Source organism: Phragmites australis, chromosome 8 (assembly GCF_958298935.1).
Source record: "Phragmites australis chromosome 8, lpPhrAust1.1, whole genome shotgun sequence".
In the NCBI taxonomy this organism is placed as follows: domain Eukaryota; kingdom Viridiplantae; phylum Streptophyta; class Magnoliopsida; order Poales; family Poaceae; genus Phragmites; species Phragmites australis.
The window spans coordinates 13,493,514-13,521,359 of NC_084928.1; the positions used below are offsets into that span (position 1 = coordinate 13,493,514).

Here is a 27,846-nt window from a genome sequence, read left to right on the forward strand (position 1 = left end):
ATCTGTGTATCTCTAGAGTTGTACCATCTCCAAGTTTGACTAACCCTTTGATGGACATGTCGACATCAGCAAACTTCTCTATGGAACCGATCATATGGTTACTTGCGCTTGTATCAAAGTATCATGCCTTGTTTTGGGTCCCGCTGAGCTTCAGCACCACCTGTTCTTTGTGTAGGAATGTCTCCTCATTCGCTCTCGGTATTATGTGGACTAGGTCACAAACTTATACCATCAACAATGCTAGCTCGTCATCATTCTGTTTGTCGTAAAATTGGCCCTTTCTCTATGGTTTAGTTTAGTACACTATTTAGCAAAGTGTCTATAATTATTGTTGCTGAAGCACTTGACTTCGATCAAGTCAAAGTCAAGTGGCTTTTTTTTTCACTACCAGCCTGTTTGCCATCCCCTTAGCCTCCGCCCTGTCTGCACCCTCATCCATGACCTCTTCCATTAGGCCCTCCTCTAGTGGCGCTATTGGAGCCCTCATCTCTTTTTTCTTTCTTCTTGCTCCTTGCTTCCCACTCGGCTTTGGTGGGGAGAGCCTGCTCTCCTCCATCCTATAAGTGCCATTGTCCCTTGAGCCCTTCCTTAAAGGTCTAGAGATGGCTAATCGCCTCTGAGATCGACATTCCCACAATGTCACTGGACTATTTTATTGTTTGTATAATATGGAGAAATCGATCTAGAACCAAATCGAATAGATTTTTGACAACGTTGTTGTCATCTAACTTTACGTCGAGCGAGTGGACCTCACCCACTAGGGAGGTGAGGTTCATTGATTACTTGTTGGTCATCTCTGAGTTCTCCATGTGCAATTAGTTCGGTTGCCATTTCATCACATGTGCATGCGCCTTCTTGACATGATCTTTGCCAATCTGAATCTCTCTGTTCGCTTCGCAAGCTTCCTTCGCCATCTCCTTATCTGCAATGGCCATCAAACTTGAGAGATGGCCACCATGGTGCCATGATCCTTGTCATCATCTTTGTCTCCACCTTCAATCACTGGCCATACACCTAGTAAACACATTATCTTCATCTTGACAGCCCATATGTCATAGTTGATTTCACGTAGCGTTGGATATTGGATCAGAATTGAGGTGCCTATTGACTTGACGATATCTTTATTCGTTGGATCACCTTCATCGTTGAATATCACTTCACCCACTATCGAGACTGGCCTAAGAAAAATACCAATCTCTGCTATGTGTTGAATTAGGAATCAATCTCAACACACAGTGACTTCATTGATGATAACAAAACAATATCTGTTATTTAATCAAATAAAATTGTCTTACAAAAGAGACCTTCAGAGGTCAAGAAGCAAATAAAATTACAATGATCCTAAGCATAGTCTTAAATTTTATTGGGCAACTCCACGTGCAATCGATGGAAAACACCTCCCTAGAATGCACCTTCTTCTCTAAAGTCTTCCATATGTTCTCTAACTAAGTATGGTTTGAGTATAGTAAGTGTGACTACATGTTGTACTCCACAAGTTGTGGAAAAGAATTCATATGTAGGCTTAAATAAGGATAAAGTTGACTTATTTGCCAAAAATCAACATTGATTTTTAAAAAGTTGAAAATGAGTAATTAATTGAATGAATGACAGTAATTAACCAACCTCAAGATTTCCACATCATGACCAAAGGACCACCCACCCTAACTATGGTTCTCACCACATGGTTCCCACCACCAAGATTAAACAACCATCAAACCACCTCAACCATAGTTCCCACCATCGTGTTTGACCAAACTGACCATACCATCAAGTTCTAATCATGTGTGGATTTTCTTGCCGCCCTTGACCATGAACATGGCTAATTAATCAGTTTTACATTTTGCAGAATTTGTACACTTTGCCCACAAGTTATAATTTTCATTATGCTCGTGTTAGCTAGACACTTGCACACTTTCAAGGTGTGTGGCTAGGAATCACTACAAAGCCTTTACAATGTGTTTCCTAACATATGCATGCCCACTAAGGTTGCACTGGCATGGGAGTACACCCTCCACTACTGCAGCCCCCTCTTACACCAAATAGTTCTAGGAAATACACCCTTCCATCCCTATACCACTAACTGGCCTACACTATGCTAGAAAAAATAGTTAATTAATTGGCTAGGCTCGTCCCATACCATACTTGTGATTGTACTGTAAAGCTTAGTCTAAACACACCATGAACTGATCCTTAAATGATTTGAGCAAGACTACCATAAACCAATCCATATAACATGAACCTGTCTCCACCAACCTCTTGCTCAAAACCCTAACTTCCATGTTGCTACAAAACATTAGTTCATCACTTTTTTTATGATAGTTGCATAAGACCATTATCATATTCAGTTAAAATATTATCATTACCACCATCCCAAAGCAAGGCTAAGCATCAACTACCCTTCCATAAACCAACCAAAAACCATGGCGACAAGGATGTTAAAGGAAAACTAGGTTATAGCCTAACTTGGGATTTCCAGCAATATTATTAGTATGCAATTTTGTAAAAGAAAATATTTGAAAACATGAGATCAATATGGTCAAGGATACAACCATATTGGAAGGATTGTTATGTGCTATTCAGTTAAACAAATATTTTGAAGTCCTATCTTGATCTTTAAAGTCTTGTTCTTCCAATCCTTCCTGCTCCTCAAGAATATTGGCATCTAATCACAAAAGCAAGTGAAAAGGCAACAATAAACACCAAGAACCAAATAGCACACAATAAACAACTTCACTAAATCGAGTAGGATTTTCTGATAATTTCAGCGAAATAACTGATCAAATAGGATTTTTTGATAATTTACAGTTGACAAGATAGGACTTTCAAAATATTAAAACAGGGCTAAAAGATTAAAGGCAGGTGAAACTCAGTTATTAGGAATTTTCTAGAATTTTCTGGAGAGATCTAGAATTTTTTTAGGTTGTTTAGGATTTTTCTAAAAAATTGGAATTATTTTATAAGAGAAAAAACATTAAACAAACTATTTACTAATTATTAACTAGTTAACAACTTTGTCAGAATCATTTTATTATTGAAAAACCTATTTATGTTGTTAGCAGGTTTAGTTTACCATCGAAAAACAAGATTACGATGCAAGCACGATGTCAATGGTGTATTTAAATAAAAGAAAAGGAATTTATGACTTGGTTGCTTATGGGCTCTAAGGCTGATGTGGCTGCAGCGGTGGTGCCGAGGTGTCATAGATTGGGCAAAGCCGACTGGTCATGACAAAGATGTCACATCATTAAAACTGGTGAGGTGGCGCTAACCTGGCTAGACATGTGGCGCTGATGCAACGCTGATGACTAGGCTTAGGCTCATTAAATCTACCACATCCATCTACGATCTAACAACTACAATTCATTTTAACCGAAGGGTTATTCACGATCTAATCCTAGGTGCACAAGACGTGTCAGATGGCTACGACCTTACCTTGCTTGCCCCCAGCAAAAAAGTTGGCGGCGCAGCCTTGGGTGAGGTGATGCTTCGCTGGAGAGTGGTCGGAATCGCGTGGTCATGGATGAACATCTCCAGCGAGCAACTGAAAAGGCTCGGTGAACAACGGTGAGCCCAATCGATTGGGACTTGGTTGACGAGGAGGCTTCTGGTGGCGTGGTGGTAATGTCCAGCATCGGTTCTGTGATGAAAAGCTGGGGAACAAGCTTGGGATATTCTAGGGAAGACCCCTAGGTAGCTATTTATAGTGAAAAGAGGGTAGGGGAGTGGATTGAGTTCGGTTAGGGTTTAATGGAGTCTAGTGGCTGCACAGCTCAATCCCATGCTCTATCTCTAGTTTGAATGGCCATGGCTAGGGATAAAATGGGCAATAGTTTGTGGAGGTCATATGGATTCCTTTTTAGCCGATCTTATAGAATGTTGCCTCACAATTCCTATCCGGATTTGGTGCAACGGTGTTGCTGTTTTTGTTTCGAACAGTGCACAATTGTCTTATCTTGAGGTAGACGATGCCCACGTGCCGGTGGGCCAGACTATCCGTGACTCAAGGCAAGGGAAAAGAGAAGTGATGCAGTGCGCAGGGAAAATGAACCGCGAGCGTGACTTTGGCCCAGGGAGAGCAGGCACGCATGGCGGTGGGCTAGCAAAGAGAAACCAGACCATAGAAAGCGTCTCAGCCTAGAGAGGATCGAGCGTGTGCAGGGGCTAGAGAGGAAAAGAGACAGAGCGTGTCGAAGTGACAAAGCAGGTTGGGACAAATAGAGTTGGGCTGAGGGAGATGGTCTCGGCCCAAAAAGAAGTTAGGGTTTTTCCTTTTCCTTTTTTCTTTTTTTCTTATTACTTTTCCTATTGTTTAATTATTTAGCAACAACCATCACTAACAAACAAAAGCAAGCAACACTCCAGCAAGCATAACTAGCATGTTTAGGAAAATTTTAAAGGTTGGCAATTTTAGTTAATTTATTTTAATTAGATTTTCTTTAACCTAATTAATTTAGGGATTTTATTTATTCATCATTTTATTTTATTAATTTAAGATCACACATCAAAATTCAAGCAACACTAGCAACCAAGCAACAAGCATGCCTCAAAATTTTGAATCTAAGCCAATTTTATTTGATTTAGCTTAACTAACTCCTCTAAACTATAAATTCTATAATTTGGATTTTTAGGGTGTTACACCCACATAGGCTCTGGTACTAATTGTTGGTTCTTTGCCTAGCGCCATGACGTGCAGAATGGACACGAGTTGCACTTGCGAATACGGCAAAGACGACAAGATCCGATAAGTTAATGAACTCTCACTGATCTCATGTATACATTGCAACTCACACAAAACTCATGTATGCTAGAACTTGATCAAATCATACTTTGGCCAGATGTACATATCGCACCACCTCTTTCTTTATTTCTATTTTTTTGTTTCTCTTGCTTGGTTCCAAAAGATATCCCTTTGCCCTACTTATATACATGCACATTGGATTTACCATGATCAGACTAGGATACGTACTTGACTCCTACTTTAACTAGAAAATATAAACCTACTTTATTCAGGACTCTAATTCCTAACTGAAAATAACTAGGTTAACTAAACATAGAAGGTAGGCAATGGAGAGGGCAAACACCATGAAGCACAACACACCAATGGCCATCCTGAGTTCTGACCAAGTTCTAGTTGTTCCTTCACAGCTTGGTAATTTAGATGTTTCTGTGGCAAGTTTTCCCTGCCCTGCATAGGCTTTATAGCAAGGCTACATGGTGCACTGAGAGAAATGAGTCAAGAGGGAGCTGAGCCAACTATGATGTGATTGGTGGAGTAAGCAAGCAGAAAGGATCTCTATTAGGGCAAAACAAATGGGTCAAATTCTGTAGTGTTGGGTGGCTATGGGTTCACCAATCTTTGGGGATCTTTAGAGCATCTCAGATGCAGCAAACTATTCTTCTTACATGTAGGCTTGTTTCTATTTTTTAATCATTTGAATGTTTCTAGGTGCTGACTATGGAAAAAGAAATCCAGACCAACAAGTATTGAATGCGTACAATGATCGCTTTAGCAGTACTGCTAAACAAAGCCTTATGGCTCTCGCTCTGGCGACTAAGTGAGCTCCCTCTTCCTCCTCCACCACCTCCGCCCTTCTCACCACCATCCTCCCCACCTCCAACGTGCTTCTTGGTGATCATGACGACCTCTAAGCTAGCCATTGCTAGAAGGTGATTAGCAACTAGCTCCCCCTGCTTGGGATCTTGCTCCAGGAAAGCGCTTTCAGGCTGAAGTTCTCGCGCGCCTTAAATCATTGTTACAACCGCTCCTCCTCCACCCATGGTTCTTTTTTTCTCCGTGTGGTTTTTTTTTGTAGATTTACATTTCGCCTTATGTAAGATTCTGCAATTCTTGCTCTTCATTCCTTTCTCGGAGGCTCGCTAGGTGGTTTTCATGTTAAATTTGAATCTGAGCGTCACTTTAGATTTTTGGTTGCCTCAAAGGATGTTGGTTTCTTTATCTACTCATTGAAAAGGATGATTACCAATCATTTTGATATTTATTTTCATCTCTGGTGTGATGGGGTGCTGATTGTAAAAAAGATAAAAAATTTTGGTTAGCAAAAGAAGACAGTCAATGGACTCTTGTCACTCATAGTAAGAAGAAGAATCTTTCTCTTCGTGAAAAGAATAGAGTTTCTTTCCCGCCGAAAAGAGAGTCTTTTGCAGCAAATCTGTTTCTTCCTTCTCCTATAAAAAAAATCAAACCCGGCTAATGATCATCAGGCTGCCAAGATTGGTTCTTTTCTATGTTCTGCTCTACAAAGGCTATGTTCTTCGTTCAAGTTCATGCGCTAAGCCTGCACAATCTTTGATTGATTCAAATCAAGTTTTTTCAAGGCTTTGGAAATAGTTGCCTCCAGACAGACCTCTCACTCATTGATCTTCTCATTCGGCTATTGATCCTTTTGGTAGAAAGCCTGCTCTAGGGGACAACTTGAAGAGGAGCATATCTCCTTCTAATTGGTCGGTTCCACTAGCAAGAAGGATTTCTGTGAATCATGATCTGTAAAATCTCCTCACTCCTATCACTCTATTGGGCTGATATGTCAAAAGGATTTCTCAAGCGAAGCAAAAAGGCCCATAGCCCCTATAACCGAGTGGGTTTTTTTAGGCGGTTTCTGATATGGTGCGTCGTCAAAGGTTAGGTTACCGCAACAGTTCCCTCACTCCAAAAGATGCTTCAAATGTTTGAGCTTTGATCACCTTGTTAGAGACTGCAAGGGGGTAAATAAGGTATAACAAGTACTTTAATTATGGTCATTTAGCTAAATTCTGCATCAAGAAAAAATTTCATCAATGGTTATGCATTCACAAAGATTGTAAGGTGTCTATTCCATCTCTTTTTCTGAATTGAGGAGGCCTAGTGCCTTGTAACCGTTCACCTTCTACTAGCCTTTTTCCCTCGAACTCTCCAAGTGGAAAAGCCCTCTCTCTTTCAAAACCACCCTTCCTCCTCCCAACTCTGATCAACCTCCATTAGACCCTGCACTCCCTACCATTTGCAATTAAGACAAGGAATTGGAGGTTTCAGTGGCTAATTTTTCTATTGATCCTTTTCAATTCATTCCTCATTAGACGGTGGTTGAGGATGGAGGGCCAAACAAACTTCTTCGTGCTTCGGTCTCATTGGCAAAAAAACCCCAATCACAAACATGAGGAGTATGCTCTTGCAATTGTGATGGACGATGACATAGAGGAGGATGACTTCAATGTATTCATGCACCAGGTTAGGCAATACCTCCAGGATAGGCACTTTCATGTCCAGTTTTGTTGTCCCCACCCGCATGGGATAGGTATCTTTCAAATGAGGGATGTTTTTCAGAGAGATCGCATTGTTAGTGAAGTACTTCATGTGGTGGATGGTTTTCATATTATATTTGTCAAACATGATGCTGCTAGAAACTATCACAACTCTTTATACAATAGATTGGGCTAGGTCATGCTTTTGGGGTTTCCCCTTGATTACATGAGTCTCAATTTCTTGGACTGAGCTTGTGCTGTCTTTGGTAAGCTTATTCATTGGCATTCTAACATGATGAAAAAGGCTTATGCTCTGGTTAAGTGTTTGTTTAATAATGTTGAAAGTGTGCCAAGGAGTTTGGTTATTAGACAAGGTTTTGAATTAGGAGGGTATGGGAGATCATGGATGGTGCCCGTGTATGTTCTTAATAATGAATTTGTAGATGTTGCTCCCCATGATGAAGATGCTTTACCCCTAGGAAATGGCAACCCCCACCCATTTCATTTCCAGGTGCTCCTAGGATAATCTAAACAAGTAGATGACCTGGTTCTGCATCAGTGGCAACTGGCACAAGAGTTCCCCAACTAGGATAATGTGGCTCAGCAAGCAGACCAGGGAAATGATGGTCAAGTTTGAAATGAGGCTCCAATTATCGTGTAAGCCCTCCCAACTCCCCAGCACCAGTAGCAGCTTGAACAACACTCCCAGTCCATATATTCAAGTCTTCAAGCTGATGACATTATTTCTTCTTCATCCTCCATGAACCAAATTGTGCAACAAGGGTTGGGGCCAGAGGTGGAATTACCTCTTCAACTGGTGGACAATTTCAAATAAGTTCTCTCTCCAGACTAGATGAACAGGTTTCAAAACTTGATGCTGCCATTCATAAATGAGTCTTTTCAAAAAAGCCTTGGAGCTACCAATCAAAGAGTTCAGTGTGCTGCCCATACTCAAAATCCTTCTCAAGTATTAGCCCTGGTTCAGTTTAGCAGCTCTGAGATGCATCAGCAGCAAGTCATCAGCCCTTTTTAGCTTTGTCAGCAGTTCATGAGAATGATGGAGTATTGTCTCTTGGATGCTTTCAAAAGCATGATCAATCTGGATAGTGTGGGAAAAGTTTTTTTTTTCTGATTTTCTAAGTGCCAAAGATGGAAATCAGATTGTTGTTATTTCTCATGGGTCTTTACCTTCTTAGACTAAGTTGGAGCTCTTAGCCTCCTCTTCTATTCAGGAAATTCACTTGGAGCAGGCCTCTCAAAGTGTCCCTTAAATTTCCTTTCATAATGAGGAGCAAAATAACATTTCTTTGAATGATCAAGGACAGAAAAGCAAAATGGATATAAATGTTGTAGTTAGGCTCAAAGTTAATTAGTGCATTACTAAGACTTCTGCAAGAAAGAAGAAATTTGAGAACAATATGAACATTGTCAAAAAAAAGACTAATAAGAAGAAGATAGCAACACCTCTAGTGGATAAGTATCTTAGAAAGTGAGAGGAAGAACAAGGGGCAGTCAGGCTTCAGGTTCATTGCTAGCAGCATCCCTGCAAAGACTTCTAGAAAGAGTGGAAGAATTAGAAGATGTATAGATATTTTCATAATCAAGTGGGTAATTCCTTCATTCCCAATGATTTCCTAGGTCCCTCTAAATTTCCTTTTCTTGATGATATTGAAAATTTTCCTGGTCCTCATCCTTCTTTGTCAAGTGAAACTATTCAGAGGGTGGCCTTGGAGAGGTGCAGTCTCATTCTTGAGGAGGTGACTGAGGAGCTACTGATGGAGCCAAGAAAGGAGATTCCTGTGGACTTGCATAGTAATCTCCTAGATTTTTAGTTTTTTATGGTTATAATCATGAACAGTGGAAAGTGGGATTTTGGTGATGGTTCTATGGTTGTAAAGATACTTTTGTACTTTGTTTCTAACTCTCTTGACAATCTCGGCAGTTGTAGGAGTGATTTAAGTACTTTCAAGTTTGTTATGATGGATTTTGCAGTTAGACACCGGTAGCTTATGTTTGCTATGATAATGTTTTGGTTATGTCAATCTTCTATATTGTGGTTGGATAACTCTTCTGACATGTTTCATTCCTTAGTGGATCATTCTGTTGTTCTGGTTCATCGTCTTGTTTGGAATTTGGCTTATAGTCAAATTGGGCTGCTTGATGCTCAGCTAGTTTCTGATGATTAGATAGAAAAGAAATTGGAATATATTGAATTGGAATATCAGAGGTCTCAATGCTGAAAACAAATGGCTAGCTGTGAGAGCTAAGATTTAAGAGAGCTCTTGTTCTATCTTTTGTCTTCAAGAAACCAAAATAGAATGGATTGATAAATCTTTATTAAAAATATTGCGCCAATAAGATTCAATAAATTTTCTTTTGTCCTTCGATTGGAGCCTCCAGTGGTATCCTTATTGGTTGGATTGGTTCCCTTTTCATTGGCAATGTTACTTTCTCAACCTCTTTTGCGCTAACAATTGCCTTTACTTCAACTCTTAATGCTAAGCAATGGTATCTCATGACTGTATATTGTCCTTGTCATGGTCAAGAGAGATGATTTCATAAACTGTTTGAATAGTCTATAGATTGAGATGGATGAAAATTGGATGATGCTTGGGATTTTAACTTCTATAGATCTTTGGAAGATACAAATAAGACTGGGGAATATGAATGACATCCGAATTTTCAACAAAGTAATCAACAATATTGGCCTTTTTAAAATCCCTTTAAAGGGTAGGAAATTCACTTACAGTAAATGCAACATGACCCTTTACTTGAGTAGCGTGACTGGTGTTTCACATCCTCCAACTGGATTATTGATTATCCTAACACTCTTATGATCCCTATAGCCAAGCGTACCTCGGATCACACTCATGTGTAGTACAAATTGGAACTAAAATCACAAAAGCACAGATTTTAGATTTGAGAATTATTGGATTGATCAGCTAAGATTCATGGATGTGGTGGAAGCAACTTGGAAGGTTCCAGTCAGAGAACTCAATAGTGTCAAAACTATTTCTGCAAAATTCTAAAAAGATGGAGTAAAGGGATATCCAATTTGAATAAGTTGATCCGAAGTTGTAATGATGTGTTACATGTCCTAGATAAATTGGAATACCACAAGTCTCTGTTTGTTCAAGAAAGAAACTTCATAGAGATCTTAAAGAAACAAATTCTAAGGTTGCTTCAGTGTAAAAAAGAATATTGGAAGAAAAGATGTAGTATCCAGTGGGTGGTTTTGTGGGATGAAAATACAAAGCTCTTTCAAGCAGCAGCTACAGAAAGGTATAGAAGAAATACTATCACTTTTCTGGAAGCCTAGGATGGAAGATTAGCGAGTGATCACGAGAAAAAAGCTTCCATCTTATTTGGTGCTTTCAAGGATAGAATGGGTTCTTCTGGTGAGCCTAAGATGCTAGTTGATTTGGAATATTTAGTGACCAATTTTAATCATTTGGAAGACCTTTTTGAGCCTTTCACTAAAGAAGAAATTGATAACATGGTTCAGGCTGTGCCTACTAATAAATCTCCAAGTTCTAATGGTTTTAATTGTCTCTTCTTAAAAAAATATTGGCATATTGTCAAGGAGGATTTTTATGCTTTATGTGCATATTTCTATAATGGTCTTATTGATATTGAGGCAATTAATAGCTCCTTCATCACTTTCATCCCTAAAGTTAATAATCCAGCCTCAGTCAGAGATTTTAGACCAATTTCTTTGCTCAACATTGTGCTCAAGCTAATCATTAAGCTTCTTACAAACATGGTTCAAAAAGTTATCATCTCTATCATTCATAAAAATCAGTATGACTTTACTAAATCCAAGACTATTCAAGATTGTCTTGCCTGAGCATATGAATACTTCCATCAATGTCATCAACCTAAAAAAGAGCTGGTTATTCTTAAGTTAGATTTTGAAAAGGTGTTTGACACAGTGGAACATAGTGCACTTCTAAGTATGGTAAAGCAGCTGGGTTTTAGTCAAAGATGGACTAATTGGATGGATTGTATTCTTAGCTCTAGTTCCTCCTTGGTTCTTTTGAATGGTGTCCCTGAGAAAAAATGCAAAATAGGTGTGAGGCAAGGAGATCCTCTTTCTCCTTTGCTTTTTATTCTAGCTACTGACATACTTCAATGCATTGTGAATTAGGCCTATAATTTGGGTGTTTTTCCAACCCTTTGCATAATCCAGATGAAACCAAATTCCCCATTGTTCAATAAGCAAATGACACCATCTTGCTCATGAGAGTTCTCAAAAAGAGTTGTTTTGTTTGAAAGAAATTATTCAATCCTTTACTGCTTCTATTGGTTTGAAAGTCAATTATAGCAAATCCTATATAGTCCCAATAAATGTCAGTCAAGAGAAAGTGGGTGCAATTGGCAGGTGTTTTTGGTTGCTCCGTAGGATCCTTCCGTTTCACTTATTTGGGTTTGGCTCTTGGCATCGCTAGATCAAGGGTGGAGGATCATACTCCTTAGATGAATAAAGTTGAAAGAAGGTTATCTGCTATTTCAAATTCTTTATCGATGGCAGGAAGATTAGAAATTGTCAATTCTGTTTTGTCATCCCTGCCAACCTATGCCATGTGTAAGACCCCACGTTACTAGGATCTCCTGTGCCTCTTGTATCAGTCCCTGGATTACGTAGCTGATACGCACAGTATAGCAGTTGTAGTATCACAGTCAAACTACATACATTATAGAAAGGCTCAGAATACAAAAGGTTACAAACCATATTGTATATTACAAGCTTGGCCTAGCGGCCATCAAAATAGACAGCGGAACAAAAGCCCAATCCACAAGCAGTGAGGGTGCGAACGTGACTTAAGATACTACTCTTCATCCGCGGCTTCACCTCCGGTAAAATCAGCATTGCTTCTTCATCTGAATGACAGCAAGAGTGAGTATGGAAGGTACTCAGCAAGCCCTATACTACTTCAAAGTGTTGATAGGTGCATACAAGGATATTTCAAGGGCAAGGTTTTATAATTTTAGTTTTAGCGTAAAGTAGTTTTATGCAGGTGGTCAGTGGTATCATCAGCTAATGACTTTAAAATAGTTCACATAGTTCAAAAACTAGTAACAAGCTGTATCTGGGGTTTTTCGGTCTTGGGAGGGGCTACACCTCACTTCGTAGTCCCTATTATCATATCTGATGTACCTCTAGTACCACACAGCTTCTGGCGGACTAAGTCAGGAACCTCATCACATGGACATCTAGTCCACACATTCACTCATCAAGAAACACGCACCTAGAGTCTATTCAAGTGTGACCATGCCTTCGCATGTCCATGACCATGGATACGACTATTCGAATAGATTACACTCTGCAGAGGTTATACAGCTTTACCCATGCGATATGCTCAGCCTTCAACAGTAGCTAGCGGAGGTGCGAATCATACTGAGACCCTTCAAATACCTTTCCTGATGGGCTTTTTCATGAGACACGCCAAGTACTAGAGCTGCATGTTCCGAAGGCCAGCTTCCCTTTTTAAGCCTAGGTTGGTTTATGAAACCTCCAAACAGCGGAACAGATGGACTCTTGGCTACTCACTCCTCTCAGCCTCCTTGTATGATGCCCAACCCAGTCCAGTGAAGGAGAAGTGAAGTCATGCCCATACAGGATGCATGGTTGCACGAGGTGGCTAAGCAAGACTGCGCAATGACTCGGTCCTTAGGGTCAGGCATCTTCATTGGCAATGAATACCACCAGGTAACTTAAGCCCCTAAGAGCATCCTCCCCAAAGGACCACTCTGCATGCCCGCGCCAAAACAGTTTTCACCCACTTTTACACATATCCCATATGACATCAAGGATTTCACAACCATCAACGATTCATGGTATATGAGTTAATATTGATCATGGTAAATCGTCATCTCCGAGGAGATGCATTTTAAAAGCGACGTCTCTAAGAAGACGTATTCAATCCTAAGCATGCTAGATATCAATACGTCATCCATTGTTATTATAGTTAACAATAGGTAATCCTAGGATGATATATATACTGGATGATAATATTTATGGCATGGCAAGTGTTTAATAGGATTAACTATTGCAAGTGGTATGTAAAAGCGCAATATATAGCACATGCTATAATAGGTCAAGTTTTAGTTGTTCATGTACATTATTTGAAAACATAGGTTCAATATGATCAAAGAATTGGGACTTGCCTTCTCCAGAGTTTTCCTCAAAGTCTTGGTTGAAATCAGGGTCTTCCTCGCTTCTGACACTTCCTGCGCAGAAGTCATGCTTTTCTGCAATTATAACCACGATCAACAACGAGCTATACTAGAGAAGAATCAAATAACACCAAATGAAAATCCAAATGAGCCCTAATAGATATCACAATGTGACAGATGAGTAGATCTTGATTTTAGATGAATTTCAGCGAAAGAATCACGAAATCAGAGCCAGAACGGAGAAGTTATTGCTCCCGAGAGATTTAATCAAAAATTAAATTGGGAAATTACAAAATAGTACTGTTCATAGGTGGGACCCACAGGTGAGGCCCACCGAATACTAGCCTGGGACCACATGAACAGCAACTGGTTGGGCTAAAATGGGCTTGAATTGGGCCAGATCTGGGCCTAGATGGGTCGGGTTTGGGCTACATAGTATTGGCCCACTTGGGTTGGGCTGGTTATCCAATGTGCTGCGGAGGTGGATCAAAGCTCGGCCGGCCCATGGGGTGCGGCCTGTTGGCGGCTGGGCCAGGCAAGCCGGCTAGCTGGCCACTGGGCAGAACCGGGTCAACTCTGCTAGGCCGAGCCATGGCCTGTTGGCCGGTCTACGCGAGAGCGCAGGCGTGCAGGCGCGCAAGTGATGGAAGGGAGAGAGAAGCGGGTGACAAAGAATTCCACAATGACGCGCACGGAAAGCTCACCGGAGAAGCACGCCGGCCAGAGCTTCGTGAGGGGAAACGCACGTTAGGATTCTACGGAATAGCGCGGACTTGGTTAGGGACTCCTTGACAGCGGCCGGCAGAAGAGGAAGCACCAGATGGTGGCCGAAGGGAAGGCAGCGGCGCGGTGCAATTCGGATAGTACCTCCCCTGCACGGGAGGTGCCAACCTGCAAAAAAAAGGGGCCCAGGGCACCCTAGAGCACAGGACACGATGGCCGGCGACAACATGGGCACATACGCATGTCGGCGACGAGGAATTGCACGACGGCGTGCAACAATTAACCAACAAAGGGCTCGGGGACGCCCATACACTATCCAGGAGGGCATAAGGGGGGCAGGAATGCTCACCGAAGGACAAACGGTGGCGGGTTGGTCGTGGCGACCGGCGGTTTGTCAAAGAGGTGGCAGCAGACTGCTCGGCTCCATTGCATGGGCAGCTCACGTCGGTTTCCAACCGACGGGTGGCGTTACAAGGATGGCATCGAGCTCCTAGGGTTCTTCGGCAGCAAGTCGATGGCAAGATGACAATAGTGAGGATGCAACAGCCAATGGCGATAACGAGAGCGCGGGGTGAGGCGAGATGGAGAAAGAGTGAGGTAGCGGCCAGGCTTTATTAATAGAGGGGAGGGAGAGCTGGAGAGAAGCAGTGCGGGTTGTTGGTGTCATGGGACATCAGCGGTGATGTGGCGACCGGCGCCCACCTTGTTTCCCGAAGCATGGGGCATGCTCTGCGCTGTCCATGCGCAAGTGGGGCGCATAAGTCGCGCGTGCAAGGTATGGGAGGAGAGAGAGCATGAGAGAGAGAGAGAGAGAAGAGAGAGAGCGGAGAGCTGGTCGAGGGATTTTCCCAGAGGGAACGGCGGCCGGTGCGGCGTGAGGTGGAGGAGGGAGAAAGGAGAGGAAGGCGCGCGGGGGACAAAGGCCAGATCAGCGGCGCGTGGACGGCCGAGGGCGCGCGGGAGGAAGAAAGGGAAAGGAGCCAGGCCAAGAAAGAGAGAGGAGAAAAAGGAAACCGGCCCGGGCGAAAAATAGAAGGAGAAAAAGAAAGAGAGAAAGAAAAAGGTTTTGGAATAATTCAAATTGGAGAATTTGAATTTAGTTTCAACTTTGGATTCAGATCAACTTCATTTGGAATATTTGAACTTTGATCTCAAGACTTTCTAATATTATTTGAATCAAAGGATCCAAACTGAATTTGGATTTGTGCTTAATAGAATCTACGAGTAGAATTGAAATTGAGAGACGTTCAATTTCAAATATCCACATAAAGAACTACAAAATCTCAACTAATGCATATGATCATCTTAATGCGGAGATTGTTTTGAAATTGATTCTAGTGCATTTTGGGAATACCTATTCAACTTGATACCCTTAATACACATATGAATGTATACATAGTGGTATACATATACATTCATATACACATACATATACTTTCTTGACTTTAATTATCTTAATTAATCATAATTTTTTTAATTTGAAGTGAATTTTGTAATTAATCAACATGCTTAAACTCATGATGTTACACTATATATACTCTTAAACTTCCTTCAGTACTAATTGAAAGTATTGATAGAGCAAGGAAAAATTGTTTGTGACGTGGCTCCTCAAGCATCTTCATAAATTCTATAACAATGCTAACCTACCTTGGGTTCATTTGATTTGGCAGACTTATTATTCGCATGGTCAAATTCCTCAAGCTTCAGTTCATAAAGGTTCTTTCTAGTGGAAAGATATCTTGAAATTCTTAGATCATTTTAGAGAAATTGCATGTTGCAAGGTTGGTGATGGAAAAATTGTCCTTTAGAGAGCAATTACCAAGGTTTTTCTCTTTTTATCAAGAATGAGAACATCTTGGTGGCTCAGTACAGAGAAGACATGTCTATTCAGAAAACTTCCATATTTCTTTATCAGAACAAGCATTCCAGGAGCCACATTTCCTTCAATCCAAAATCAATCAGTTACAGGATATTGCGGTACAATCAGATGAGTGGTATTACATTTGAGGATCTAATGTTTACACAGCCAGAAAGTTCTACTCTTTGCCTTTCAAAGAAATTTTGGCTCCCACTCCTTTTACATGGATTTGGAAATAAAAATGCAGTAAAAAGTTAAAAGTTACTACATGACTCCTCATGGACAGATTAAATACAAGAAATATTTTGAAACGGAAGTATTTGAGGATTGAAGGAGACGATTACAACTGTGTTCTTTGTAACTTGAGGGTGAAAGAAACTGTCCTTCACCTTTTCTTTTGTTGTACCTTTTCCTCCAGATGTTGGCAAGCTCTTGATATTCACTGGGACTTTCTTATGACGCATCAAGCCAGGAGGAACTTTACAAGACCCTTCTTCATCATCATTGCAATCTGGATTATCTGGAAACAAAGGAATGATTTTATCTTGATATTAACCCAACTTTTCAGGGATGGAAAAATGACTTCGTTAAAGAAGCTTTTCTTCAGTCTATTAGGATGAATCTCTGAACCTTCTTTTCTTAGATTGGCTCTCCTCTTCTGTATAGATCTTTTTTCCTGTCCTTTTTTTCCCTTTCTGAGAGGGTCTCTGTACAGTTCTCTTTCTCTTTATATTAATATAATTACCACAGTAGGGGAGGCCCCTACTGTTTTCCCCTAAAAGAACAGGTATTGAATGCATGCTAGATTAGAAATTGCTACTTAAGTACTTATATTTGGCTTGTCTTACTGGAAAACCTCATGTTCCTTTGTTAGATCAGCTTCCCGTGAAAACAAGTAGTTGAGCTAGACTCTGGTATCCATCAGACTGTTTGCAGAAAACAATGACATTTCTTCCTTTAGAACATACAGAAACCAATAATTCTGGAAAGATGGCTATGCCAAGTTTGAAAGCAAAAAATGGTATCCCAGACTCCTTACCTGATGAATTTACTTTAGTATTCACCATCTGCCAGAATTCCTGGATAGTGGGGCCCATTCTCCAGTTGCTTAGTCTTTGCAGCTCATCGGTCACCACCTCTATGTAACTGTTGTACATACGCACACTCATGCAATGGAATAAAGATGGCTTTGGTACGGGAAAAAAAATTGTGCTTTTAGCTGTATAAATAGAATATCAGTAGGAAGAATATTGATTCTCAAAATAGGGTGCTATGCCTTTCAATAGTTGAGGGAATAATTTTGTGTACTGTTGTACAAGGATGAAAATTCTGTGCAAACTGAAAAGACTTTGTTAACCATTTAAAAATGCCAATCATCCAAAGGAATAAATATGAAGCAATTTCAAGTGCAGTATGAGTTAATCTACAATAAATTAACACTTCTAAGATTAAAGGGGGGAAATCACAAATAACTCCATTGATAGAAATTAGAAATAAAATTACTTAGTCTAGACTACAGAGTTTATTATAAAATTAATTTTATCACAAAACTGGAAAACTCAATATATCAACACAACATCTATCTTGCTGTATTGATCAGGCAACAGCAATACATAATTACTTATAACCAAGTATGCTTCTCCAGTTCTCCAAAATACTACTCCATAACAACTCGCACAGAACAAGAGCAGGGGTGGATATCTTTCTTACGAACTTAGTGCAGAAAAAAACAGATATGAAAAAACTAACCATGGAGACACGTTTAACGGTGTAACATGGTTAATAAGTAACATATAACTTGGTTTACAACAGAAATGAAACGAACCAGAAGCGATAACAAATAACTGCTCAAGCAACAAATCCTCATAGCTGAAATAATTGAAGCACGTCACTAAATTGACTTCCCCACTACACATCACGTTAGATATTTGCAGATCAGAATGGCAGCAAAGAAACTATCTAGTGACATGGCGGGGCGCTTTGGAGCTTTTCCTGTGTATCTCCACTTGCTATCTTGCACTTGAGGTTCCAAAAGGCGCAACGGCTAAGGGGGAGTGGCAATGACTGGCATAAAACCTCACGCTTTGGAATCCAAAAGAACCCACCCTCCCTTTCCCTTTAGCAAAAGAGCGCTGCATAAAGAGAGTGGCAGCATCTTGCTCGCCCTCCCTTTGCATCCTTTATATCACAATGGCTTCCAATTCTCTACCTTTAGGTTAAGCCCAGTCCAAGAAATGTCAAATGCATCCTCTAGTGCCAATCAAAGGACATACCAGATAATTGCCTTGATCCATTGAAAACACCACCTCCTTGGATTTCCTTTAGCAAATGCCCAGCTGACCTGTGCTACGAATGAAAATGTGAAACAATGAACAAACAGATCAGGACTACAGCATAAGAGGCACTAACTCAGAACATAAATTCAAGCCTTTTGCTTACAAACATGCAGAGTATTGCTTTCGCTTAAAAGTTCTGACAAACTGCTCAAGCAGATTTACCGGGACGAACACGCCATCTAATTCTCCAGGCTTGCCAAAGTGCATCAAATCTTTATCTGAAAACGACTTGACCTCTGAGGATTGGCGTTGGGAAAGAACAGTGAAGTGGCAAAGATCAAAAGCCAACCACAAGATAGGCACACAGCATTCGTCGCCCCCAAGAATGATGCAAGTGTCACTCCCTGGATTCCCCTGACACCCTACTATTAGTACTCTGCTCTGAACTTCTGACATTGGTGACTTCCCCCCATACTCATATAGGCACTGCAAGACAGCACAAGAGCCATGCGAGGTAGAGGAACAGGAGAAGACATATGCTACCTACACTACTACCTTCTTCTCTAGGAGTCTCTTATGGTCTACAAGTTACAAAGTCTCTACGTTCATGAATTATAATTTCGGCGGCAACGTTTTCGAGCAAGAGGTTCGAGGAGGAGAAAGGAGCTGTCCATGGGCCAGGCCATGTGACGGGTGTCGTGCGGCGCCGAGCGTGGTGTACTGCCGCGCCGACGCCGCCTACCTCTGCGCGTCCTGTGACACGCGGGTGCACGCCGCAAACTGCGTGGCCTCACGCCATGAGCGCGTGCGCGTCTGCGAGGCCTGCGAGCGTATGCCCGCGGTGCTGGCATGCCGAGCTGACGCGGCAGCGCTGTGCGCCACCTGCGACACACAGGTGCACTCAGCGAACCCGCTCGCCGGGAGGCACCAACGCATGCCTGTGCTGCCGCTCCCCGCCGCAGCCATTCCGGCTGCTTCTGTGCTTGCTGAGGCACCAGCTGCCACCACCACCCTCGGGGAAAAGGAAGACGATGTGGACTCCTGGCTGCTGCTCAGCAAGAATTCTGACAATAACAATTGCAGTAGCAACAACAACATCAGCAGCAACAACAATATGTACTTTGCTGAGGTGGATGAATACTTTGATCTTGTTGGGTACAATTCATACTGTGACAACCACATCAACAACCCAGAGCAGTACGGGATGCAAGAGCAGCAGGAGCAACAGCAGCAGGAGCAGCTTATGCAAAAAGAATTTGGAGAGAACGAGGGAAGCGAGTGCGTGGTACCTTCACAAGTTGCGATGGCGAACGAGCAGCAGCAGAGTTGCTATGGAGTTGTAGGGGAAGAGCAGGCTGCCTCCATGACTTCCGGGGTCAGTGCTTACACCGATTCCATCAGCAACAGCGTGAGTTCATCTATTACTATGCCGTCACATGTCATGTGTTTGTTTTGGGGTCAATCCTACAAATTTGGGATAGCATGTTACTCTCCATATAAGAGCATTCCCAATTAAAAACATTTTGTCTACCAAAAAGGTAAGATAAACTGGTCTCAACAGAAAAATATTTTGTGAAAGTAAAATGCAGTCTCTGTGTTTTCCTCACTTTCTTGCACTTCTTTCCCTTTCAACTGTTTCTTCTTCTAGGCAGACAACTCTTAGGCTGATGATTATGACATTCAAAAAGGAAACTAACAAGATGTCCTTAACGTATTAAGATTCTACTGCTGCCAAAGCACATTTAAAAATAATCTTTAGGCAAATTTATTGATGGGTTCATGCAGTTTTAGGCATAGAACATCCATGCTATCTCTAGGCAAATTAAATTCTAAAGATTGATCACCATGGAAAACCACATTTCATATGCAAGTCGAATCATGTGCAAGCTACATGCTATGTTATCTACTTGTGCTATGTTATCTGCTTCTTTATGCACATCAATCACTACAACAAAAATATATTGGGGCTCAGCTAGCTATTTGATAATTGGTAAGTGCGATGCAGATTTTATATCTAGTAGAATTACATTACTTCTAGTCTTTTACTTTGCACTAGTAAAGAAGAACATAACTTTTCCATGTATAGAGTGAAATTAAAGCTATCTACATATCATTGCAGGGTCTATGACACCTGCAATCTCATGATTCGCATATTTCAGTGACCATTTACCGATTCCATCTCAGATATCTTTCTCATCAATGGAGGTGGGTATAGTACCAGACAACATGGCAACAGACATGACAAACCCGAGCATCCTGACACCTGCTGGAGCCATCAATCTGTTCTCAGGTTCTTCACTTCAGATGCCATTACACTTAAACTCCATGGACCGAGAGACCAGGGTCCTCAGGTACAGGGAGAAGAAGAAGAATAGAAAGTTTGAGAAGACCATACGATATGCAACAAGGAAGACATATGCAGAAGCACGGCCAAGGATCAAGGGCCGCTTTGCCAAAAGATCAGATATGGAAGTCGAAGTGGACCAGATGTTTTCAACTGCAGCTCTATCTGATGGTAGCTATGGTACTGTTCCATGGTTCTGAAGGAACTTGATGACACATTATCTTATAGGCATATGTATTTACCAGAGTGATAAGGTCAAGTGGAAGTAGTTCTAAGAAATCAATGACTTGAATAATATTGTATTGTTTAAAACTTAATTGATCAAGTATCTTAGCGTTTATGCTTTGCTTTGTAATTTCAGCTAGCAGGTATATGTTGTTAGTGCTTTGTAATTTCAGCTAGCAGGTATATGTTGTTAGTACTCGCTCAGTCACCTAAACATTTTTAAGTGAACAAGGAGCAGTATAATAAGATGGAATTGGGAATGATATGCACATAATTAAGGGGTCCATGATTTAGCAGCAGCCGTAGAAACAATGCTATGCTATGAAACAGAAACATGACTTTGTGCTTTGAAACATTGTTCAAAAAATCGGTGATCGGTAGCTGCTTGACCGACCAAGGAGTAGGGATTAATTGGTTAATCAATGATTAACTGAATTAATCAGTTGACCATTAATCGGTTAGTTAGCAAAGAATATACCTTATTTTTTATGTAATCCAGCAATATAATGTACTAGAACAGATATGTATAAGAAGGAAAAATATTGAAATAGATATATCTCTTTGGGTGTGCCTCTTTCTTCTTGGGCAGTGGCCCACCTTTCTCCCTCTCTTATCTCTCTCTGCCTCTCCCTCAGCCCCTTTCTCAGTCTCTCTCTCACTCACACGCACACAGGATGGTGGCAGCGGCGGATAGGGTTTGGCGGTAGCGGCAGTGGCGGATAGGATCGACGACGCGCGGTGCCCTTCCAGGTCCGGCGACTGGAGGAGGAGGTGATGGAGCTGAGCGGTGCCCGAGCGGCGAGAGCTCGAGCTACGGCGGCGCGAGGGGGGGGGGCCTGAGCGACTAACTGCTTGGGCTTGAGGGGCGGGAGGCCGAGGGGCCGCGGCGCGAGGGGCTAGCGCGACTGCGCGAGACGCTGGCGCTACTGAGGCTACGACGCATTTTGAGAGAGGAGATTAATCGATGGTTAAAGAATTAATCGGTGGTCAACCTGATTAATTGGTGTGACAAACCGATTAATCGGCCAACCAATTTTTAAGCCGATTTCACCCTAATCGTCTCGTTCCCTTGCCGATCAGCGATTAATCGAACCGATTATTGCTGATCGGCCGATTTTTTCAACACTGCTTTGAAATATTTTAGCAGTGCTGTTTCAATTATGCCCTACAGTATAACTGGTTTATCATTTTTGTTTGCTGCCAATGGGCATCTGTTGAATGAAATTAACATTTGTTTCCTTAACAATGACATATGGATCCAGACATTTGCTTAATAATGGATCCAGACTGTATCGAATTGGAATAACTCCAAAGGTGAAGTAATGTGAACTTCACTCAGCAGCTAGTATTCTTGCAGTCCTCCAAATCATTCTGAACAAAAAGAAAACCAGAGGCAAAATAATTTACCTGTGTCCTAGCTGCGAGCATCATATGTTTCCAGCATGGCCTAGGTCCTCACTATATCATGGGTGTGATCAGTAACTCAAACAGAAGTTGTAGAGGCTAGGGACACTATCTGATAAATGCACCATTGCCATTGAGTCATGTAAGTACCCTAACCATAAAGCCACACAAATGCCCTCCAGATATTTCCTGAATGAAGTGAGCATAAATCCGAAAGCACTTCCACTTTCCTTTCCTTAGACCCTAGTGCACTGAATCTTGGTGCAGTGGTGCCTTTATTTCACTTGTACAACAGATGGACCATTCACCAAATATCTTAGGCATCTCAACACACTGATATCCTAGACAGCTAATAACTCCTGGTAACATTTGACTGTGCAGGACCACAAAGCTAGGCTAGTAACAAAACTAAGTTAACATGCATTCAGATATCTAGGACCATTGCTCTCTGAGATTGTGTTACAACTAGAGGCAACAGTAAAATTCTAAGATAATTCGTGAGTAAAGATTATAAAATATCAACAAGGAAAAGGTGAAAAGAAGCAAGTTTCTGTTGTTGACTACTACCGACCTGCGGCACCGTCAAGCACAATAGGAGATACAGTTCCATATTCTGACTGAACATGATCACATACACCACTGAAGAATGAATTGGGGAATTTATCATTTTCTTGTCCAATGGTGACACAAATCAAGATTCCAAAAAGAGATAAACTAGAAAGAATTGACTACTAACAAAAGAGACCCCTGACTGTTTTCACAAAAACTATCAACCAGAAAGTTGATCAAAGACTAGATTGCGCTGTTACTCCATCTGCATCGGCATTAAGAATAAAGGTTTCTGAAAAAGGTATGATGTGGTAAAGGGAGTTCCTAGCATGAGTAAAAAACATCAACTGTACAGTTCTGAGAGTAAAAGAAGGGCATTTTCTGGCAACAACACTTGCTCAGCATACCAGGTTCATCATGGAATCAACTGTTATAATATATGGGTCTGACCCATTATATTTTGTGACTAATTCTCAATAAATCTCGAAAACCTAACAAGCAAAGGGAAGATGTGGTGTTTAGTCCCACATTACTAATGGAGGTGGAGGGAGATCAACTTAGCACATGTGGATTTGAGGACTAGTCCCCATCCCCTTAGCACATGTGGATTTGAGGACTAGAAGAACACGCGCGCTCACTCACCTTGCCTCGCCAGGCTGGGCTAGGCCGGGCTAGAGTGTGGGCGCACGCAGGTGCGATACGACCTCATTTTGTAGTTTTATTCTTTTGCTACGTGGGAAAACAGTCAACATGGTTATATACAGAAATCGTGTCGGTTAAGAGTTCAATCGTGGCACGTCTCAACCACGTGGTTTTCTCTATATATACCTAACCAGCTGCCACCACATGTAAACTACTCCATCCTGTTGCACCGGCGATCGGAAAAATAGGTCTCTGAAACCCATCGCCCTTGAGATCTTGCACAGGAAGATGGCGAATAAGGTTTTTGGGAAGCACTCCGCACAACTTCTCATGATATGCTTTCTCTTCACAACTGACTGCTCGTGATCTACTTCCTCTCAGTTGTCACCTTTTGCATCATCATCACGGGAGCCTCTGCATCTCTCGCTGCCGTTCGGTACATTCGTTGTGCTCAATATTTCATTTAATCATGTATGTCATGTTGAGTAGTACTTTGGTGTTCCTGTTATCATGTATATTAGAGAGTTACATGTGTAGTCTTGTTACATGCATGTTGCTGCATAATAATGTTAATCTATCAGTTCTTGTTCATGATTTATCTAGAAATTAAATTAAATCTAAAAGTGCACTTTTATCAAACAATCCAAAAAACTATTGTAGGAATTTTGATTTAACGATGACTTATTTTGCTGATGCACTGAGGCCGGACAAATTTAGCAGTGTGCACTTTAAGAGATGGCAAGTTAAAGCCACTATATGGGGCTTACGGCATTAGGTTGCGTCTCGCAAACCTAAAAAATGACCCTTTCTCCTAAACAGGAAAAGACATTCGAGGAAGCCAACACACTCTTTGATCATGCATTCTTAGTGTTCTTGCGGACCGTCTCTGTGATGTGTACATGCTCATAAAGGATGCAAATGAGTTGTGGGATGCACTAAATACTAAATTAGGTGTGTCAGATGCAAGTAATGAATTGCATATTATGTAGCAATATCATGACTACAAGATGACTGATAATCTTTTTGTAGTCGAGCAGATTCATGAAATACAGTGCATTGTAAAGGAAATCAAACTCCTTTAATGTCCACTACCCGACAAGTTTGTGGCTGGGAGCATCATTGCTAAATTACCACCTTCATGAAGGAAGTTTGTCACTACTCTAGAACACAAGACAAGAAATCTCTATTGAGAATCTAATCGGGTCTGTTGGTGCTGAGGAGAAAGCTCGGGCTAAGGATATGCATGCCAAAAGAGGCGAGGGACAGTCTAGTACCAATGTGGTGCAACAATCCTCTAACGACAAATTCAAAGGGATAAATAGGAAGATCAAACAAACCACCAACTTCAAGAATAAGATGAACACAGATGATAAACCTTGCTTTGTTTGTGGAGAGGTTGGGCATTGGGTTAAAAAATGTCCACACCGCAAAGGAAGAAAGGTTAATCAAGAACAAAACTCAAAATCTGTCAACGTGACCATTGGTAACACTAGAGATGGAGCTATCGGGTATGGTAATTTACCTACTATTTTTTCAGTGAGTTAGTCTACCAGTTGGTAGACTGATACTCAGCTAATGTAAATGTGTGTGCTGATATTCTAGTCCTCTCTTCTTATCAAGTCACTCGGGATTCTTTCGTCCTAACAGGGAATAGGTCACATGCTTCTGTTCATGGTGTTGGGGCAATACATCTGGAGTTTACTTCGGGAAAGATCGTGGCAGCTGAAGAACTGTATGTCCCTTCAATATAAGAATCCAGTTAGCGGTTCCCTTCTCTGTAGAAACAGGTTTAAGGTGATGCTTGAGTCTAATAAAGTAGTTGTGTCAAAACATAGACTTTTTATTGGTAGAGGCTATGAGTACGGAGGCTTATTCCGCGTTTCCTTTTCTAAATTCTGTAATAAAGCTGTAAACTGTATTTGTAGCAATATTAATAGAGATAGGCTAGTGTTTGACACTCACGATTATGTCATATAAATTTTGTTTGTATGTCTCATCTTTCCAGTATGAGTTTAATTCTAAATTTTTCTATTGTCAAAGGTTCTAAGTGTCAAAATTGTATGCAATCCAAGCAACCTCATAAGGCTCACAAGACAGCTGAGAAGAGAAATTTGACACCAAAGATATTTAATGACTTCGATTGATGATGCTTCTAGATTCTGTTATGTATATCTGTTGAAAGAAAAGATTAGGCTCCATACTACTTTAAAATCATAAGGTAGAAGTTGAAAACGAATTGGAAACAAAAATCAAAAGATTTGATCGGGTCATGATGGAGAGTATTTCTCTAGTGACTGACTTATTTTTGTAAGAAACATGATATTATTCATAAGAGGATGCCTCCCTATTTGCCACAATCAAACAGGGTTACCGAAATGAAGAACTGCACCCTGACTGATTTGGTTAATGTCATGTTAGACACTACAAGTAATCTAAGGCATGGTAGGAGGAGACCTTGTTGACCTTGTGTCATGTTCTAAATAGAGTTCCTAACAAGAATAAGGAGAAACCACCATATGAAGAATGGGAATAGATAAAACCATCACTTTCTTATGCGCACTTGGGGGTGCTTGGCAAAAGTCACCGTACTAATAACTAAAAAAAATTATCAGTTAGACTCAAAACAGTGAATTGTATCTTTCTGGGATATGCTCATTGATGCATTGCTTATGGATTTTTAGTACTTAAATCTAAAGTAATTGGCATGCTTGTCGATACAATTATAGAGTCTCAAGATGCAACTTTCTATGAGAGCATATTTCCTATGAAGGATCTACATAACACTTCTAGTCAAACTTCTGAGATAATCCTTGAACCTATTGAATATTCTGAACATAGACATCAGCAAGTTCTTGAGGAGGATGGCAATGAGGCTCCAAGCAGGAGCAAGAGACAAAAGACTAACTTTATCTGATGAGCCGTAACAACTAACAAGTATATAGAACTACGTGATTGATGTATAGGCCACTTTGTCATAAGTAAGTGCACCAGGCTTTTTGTGACGACAAAATGACCCCCTAGCTCTATTTTCAGGTGGACGAAATGACATTGGACAATCACAAAAGTTTTAACTACAGTATGAAAAATCACAAAGCAGCACCAAGGGATATTAAGGGCCCGTTTGGTTTGCGGAATCAGAACTGTTTCTCCTCGGAATCGACCCGAGGTGTTCCAAATGGGCTGCACCTCACCATTTCTCTATGAAATGTTTCTTGATTGTGGGTTGAATTGGTGAAATGGGAAAACGGGCGTTCCACCAGAGAAACGGGTGGTTCGGTCCCAACCTCCCCCTCGAGTTACAATGTATTTACCCGCAATTGCCACTAGTGAAAATATCTAACCAAAACCAATATGCCCGTGTGTCTCACCTCCTCCTTCTCGTCTCTTTGCTACCGATTGCACCATCATCTTCTCTTTTACGAAATTGAATCCAGTCAGCTAGCCAAACGATTTCCATAGTTGATTCTGATTCACGAGATAAATATTTCTAACAAAATCCGGAACCAAAACGTTTCTGGCAGAATTTGGATATATAACAAACGGGCCCTAAATTTATCTATGCGAGTATGAAAGATTACTAATAATCTGACAGAATATTACATTTACGTTTTTCAAGAAAGTGCTAGGCGCTAGGAAGGTGGTCGGGTGGCGCCTGGTGCTTAAGAGCCTCCTAGCATATTAAATTGACATGATTGGAAAAACATGAACCCAGCGACTGTGCCAGGATTTGATACTTTCTTAAACTAAACCCAACCCAGTTCCCAGACATGCAAACAGACCGCATAGTAATTTCTGGTGCCGAACCCTGCTAAATGTAGAGCAAGATGGAGCTTTCCATGGTCCACCGTAGAAACTAATTAGCGCTGTCAAATAAATGTGTGTGCCGAACAGACATAATCTCGTGGAAACCTAGGAACAAGCATGGTACAAAATTAAGGCGCTATTTTTTCTACTTTTCGTGAGACGAACTCTAACCTTGTACGAACACGCAATGCAGGGCGTTCCCCCGGGCGGTGGTGTAGGGTGTACCTCCTGGATCAGCACGGGTGAAGCGGTCGAGGCGAAGCGAACGGGCGGCTGGGACGGCCGCCGCGAACCAAGCCGCCGCCGGCGCGGCGTACGCCTCCCTTCCTTTCCTCGCCCGTCGCGGGCGTCAGGGCTGAGCCGCGATCCCGTTCCATTGCCGCTGCGTCGGTCGGAGGATCGGAGAGACCTCGAGCACGAAGGGAGGAAGGAGGGACCGAGCAGGCGCGGCTTTTGCCGCTGCGGCGGAGACGAAACGCGCTACTCTTTCCAACGGAAGAGGTTTGCGTATACTAGAAAATACGACTTCGAGCAAAGAACATGAGTGAGTGGTAGGGCTGTAAAAAATCTCGTGAGCTACTCGAGTTCGATTCATTCTACATTCA

General features: G+C 41.4%; 2 protein-coding genes and 1 long non-coding RNA gene across 7 annotated transcripts; 1 reads left to right on the forward strand and 2 right to left on the reverse strand.

Moving 5' to 3' along the window:
- Window positions 1-16,156: 16,156 nt before the first annotated feature.
- On the reverse strand, window positions 16,157-18,729 carry LOC133926665 (uncharacterized). 4 transcript variants are annotated; one of them, XR_009911141.1, is made up of 5 exons: window positions 18,496-18,729; window positions 18,271-18,338; window positions 17,037-17,143; window positions 16,628-16,923; window positions 16,157-16,517 (listed from the first exon to the last, which is right to left on the reverse strand). XR_009911141.1 is itself a non-coding variant. In XM_062372689.1 (4 exons), exons 1-4 carry the CDS (start codon window positions 18,727-18,729, stop codon window positions 16,919-16,921), a joined length of 414 nt encoding a protein of 137 aa, XP_062228673.1. In that variant the 3' UTR covers window positions 16,157-16,918. The 4 variants fall into 4 exon arrangements, 1 of the variants encoding a protein (XP_062228673.1); XM_062372689.1 differs by having other exon boundaries at window positions 16,157-16,923; XR_009911142.1 differs by having other exon boundaries at window positions 16,157-16,923; window positions 17,037-18,343; window positions 18,496-18,613.
- Window positions 18,730-18,880: 151 nt separating this feature from the next.
- On the forward strand, window positions 18,881-20,972 carry LOC133926664 (zinc finger protein HD1-like). Of its 2 annotated transcripts, none has more exons than XM_062372687.1 (2): window positions 18,881-19,681; window positions 20,458-20,972. In XM_062372687.1, exons 1-2 carry the CDS (start codon window positions 18,881-18,883, stop codon window positions 20,815-20,817), a joined length of 1,161 nt encoding a protein of 386 aa, XP_062228671.1. In that variant the 3' UTR covers window positions 20,818-20,972. The 2 variants fall into 2 exon arrangements, with proteins under 2 accessions (XP_062228671.1, XP_062228672.1); XM_062372688.1 differs by having other exon boundaries at window positions 18,881-19,648.
- Window positions 19,211-27,758, reverse strand: LOC133926666 (uncharacterized). Its single transcript, XR_009911144.1, has 3 exons — window positions 27,413-27,758; window positions 19,563-19,737; window positions 19,211-19,337 (listed from the first exon to the last, which is right to left on the reverse strand). It is a non-coding gene; the product is annotated as an uncharacterized LOC133926666 (long non-coding RNA).
- Window positions 27,759-27,846: the final 88 nt, after the last annotated feature.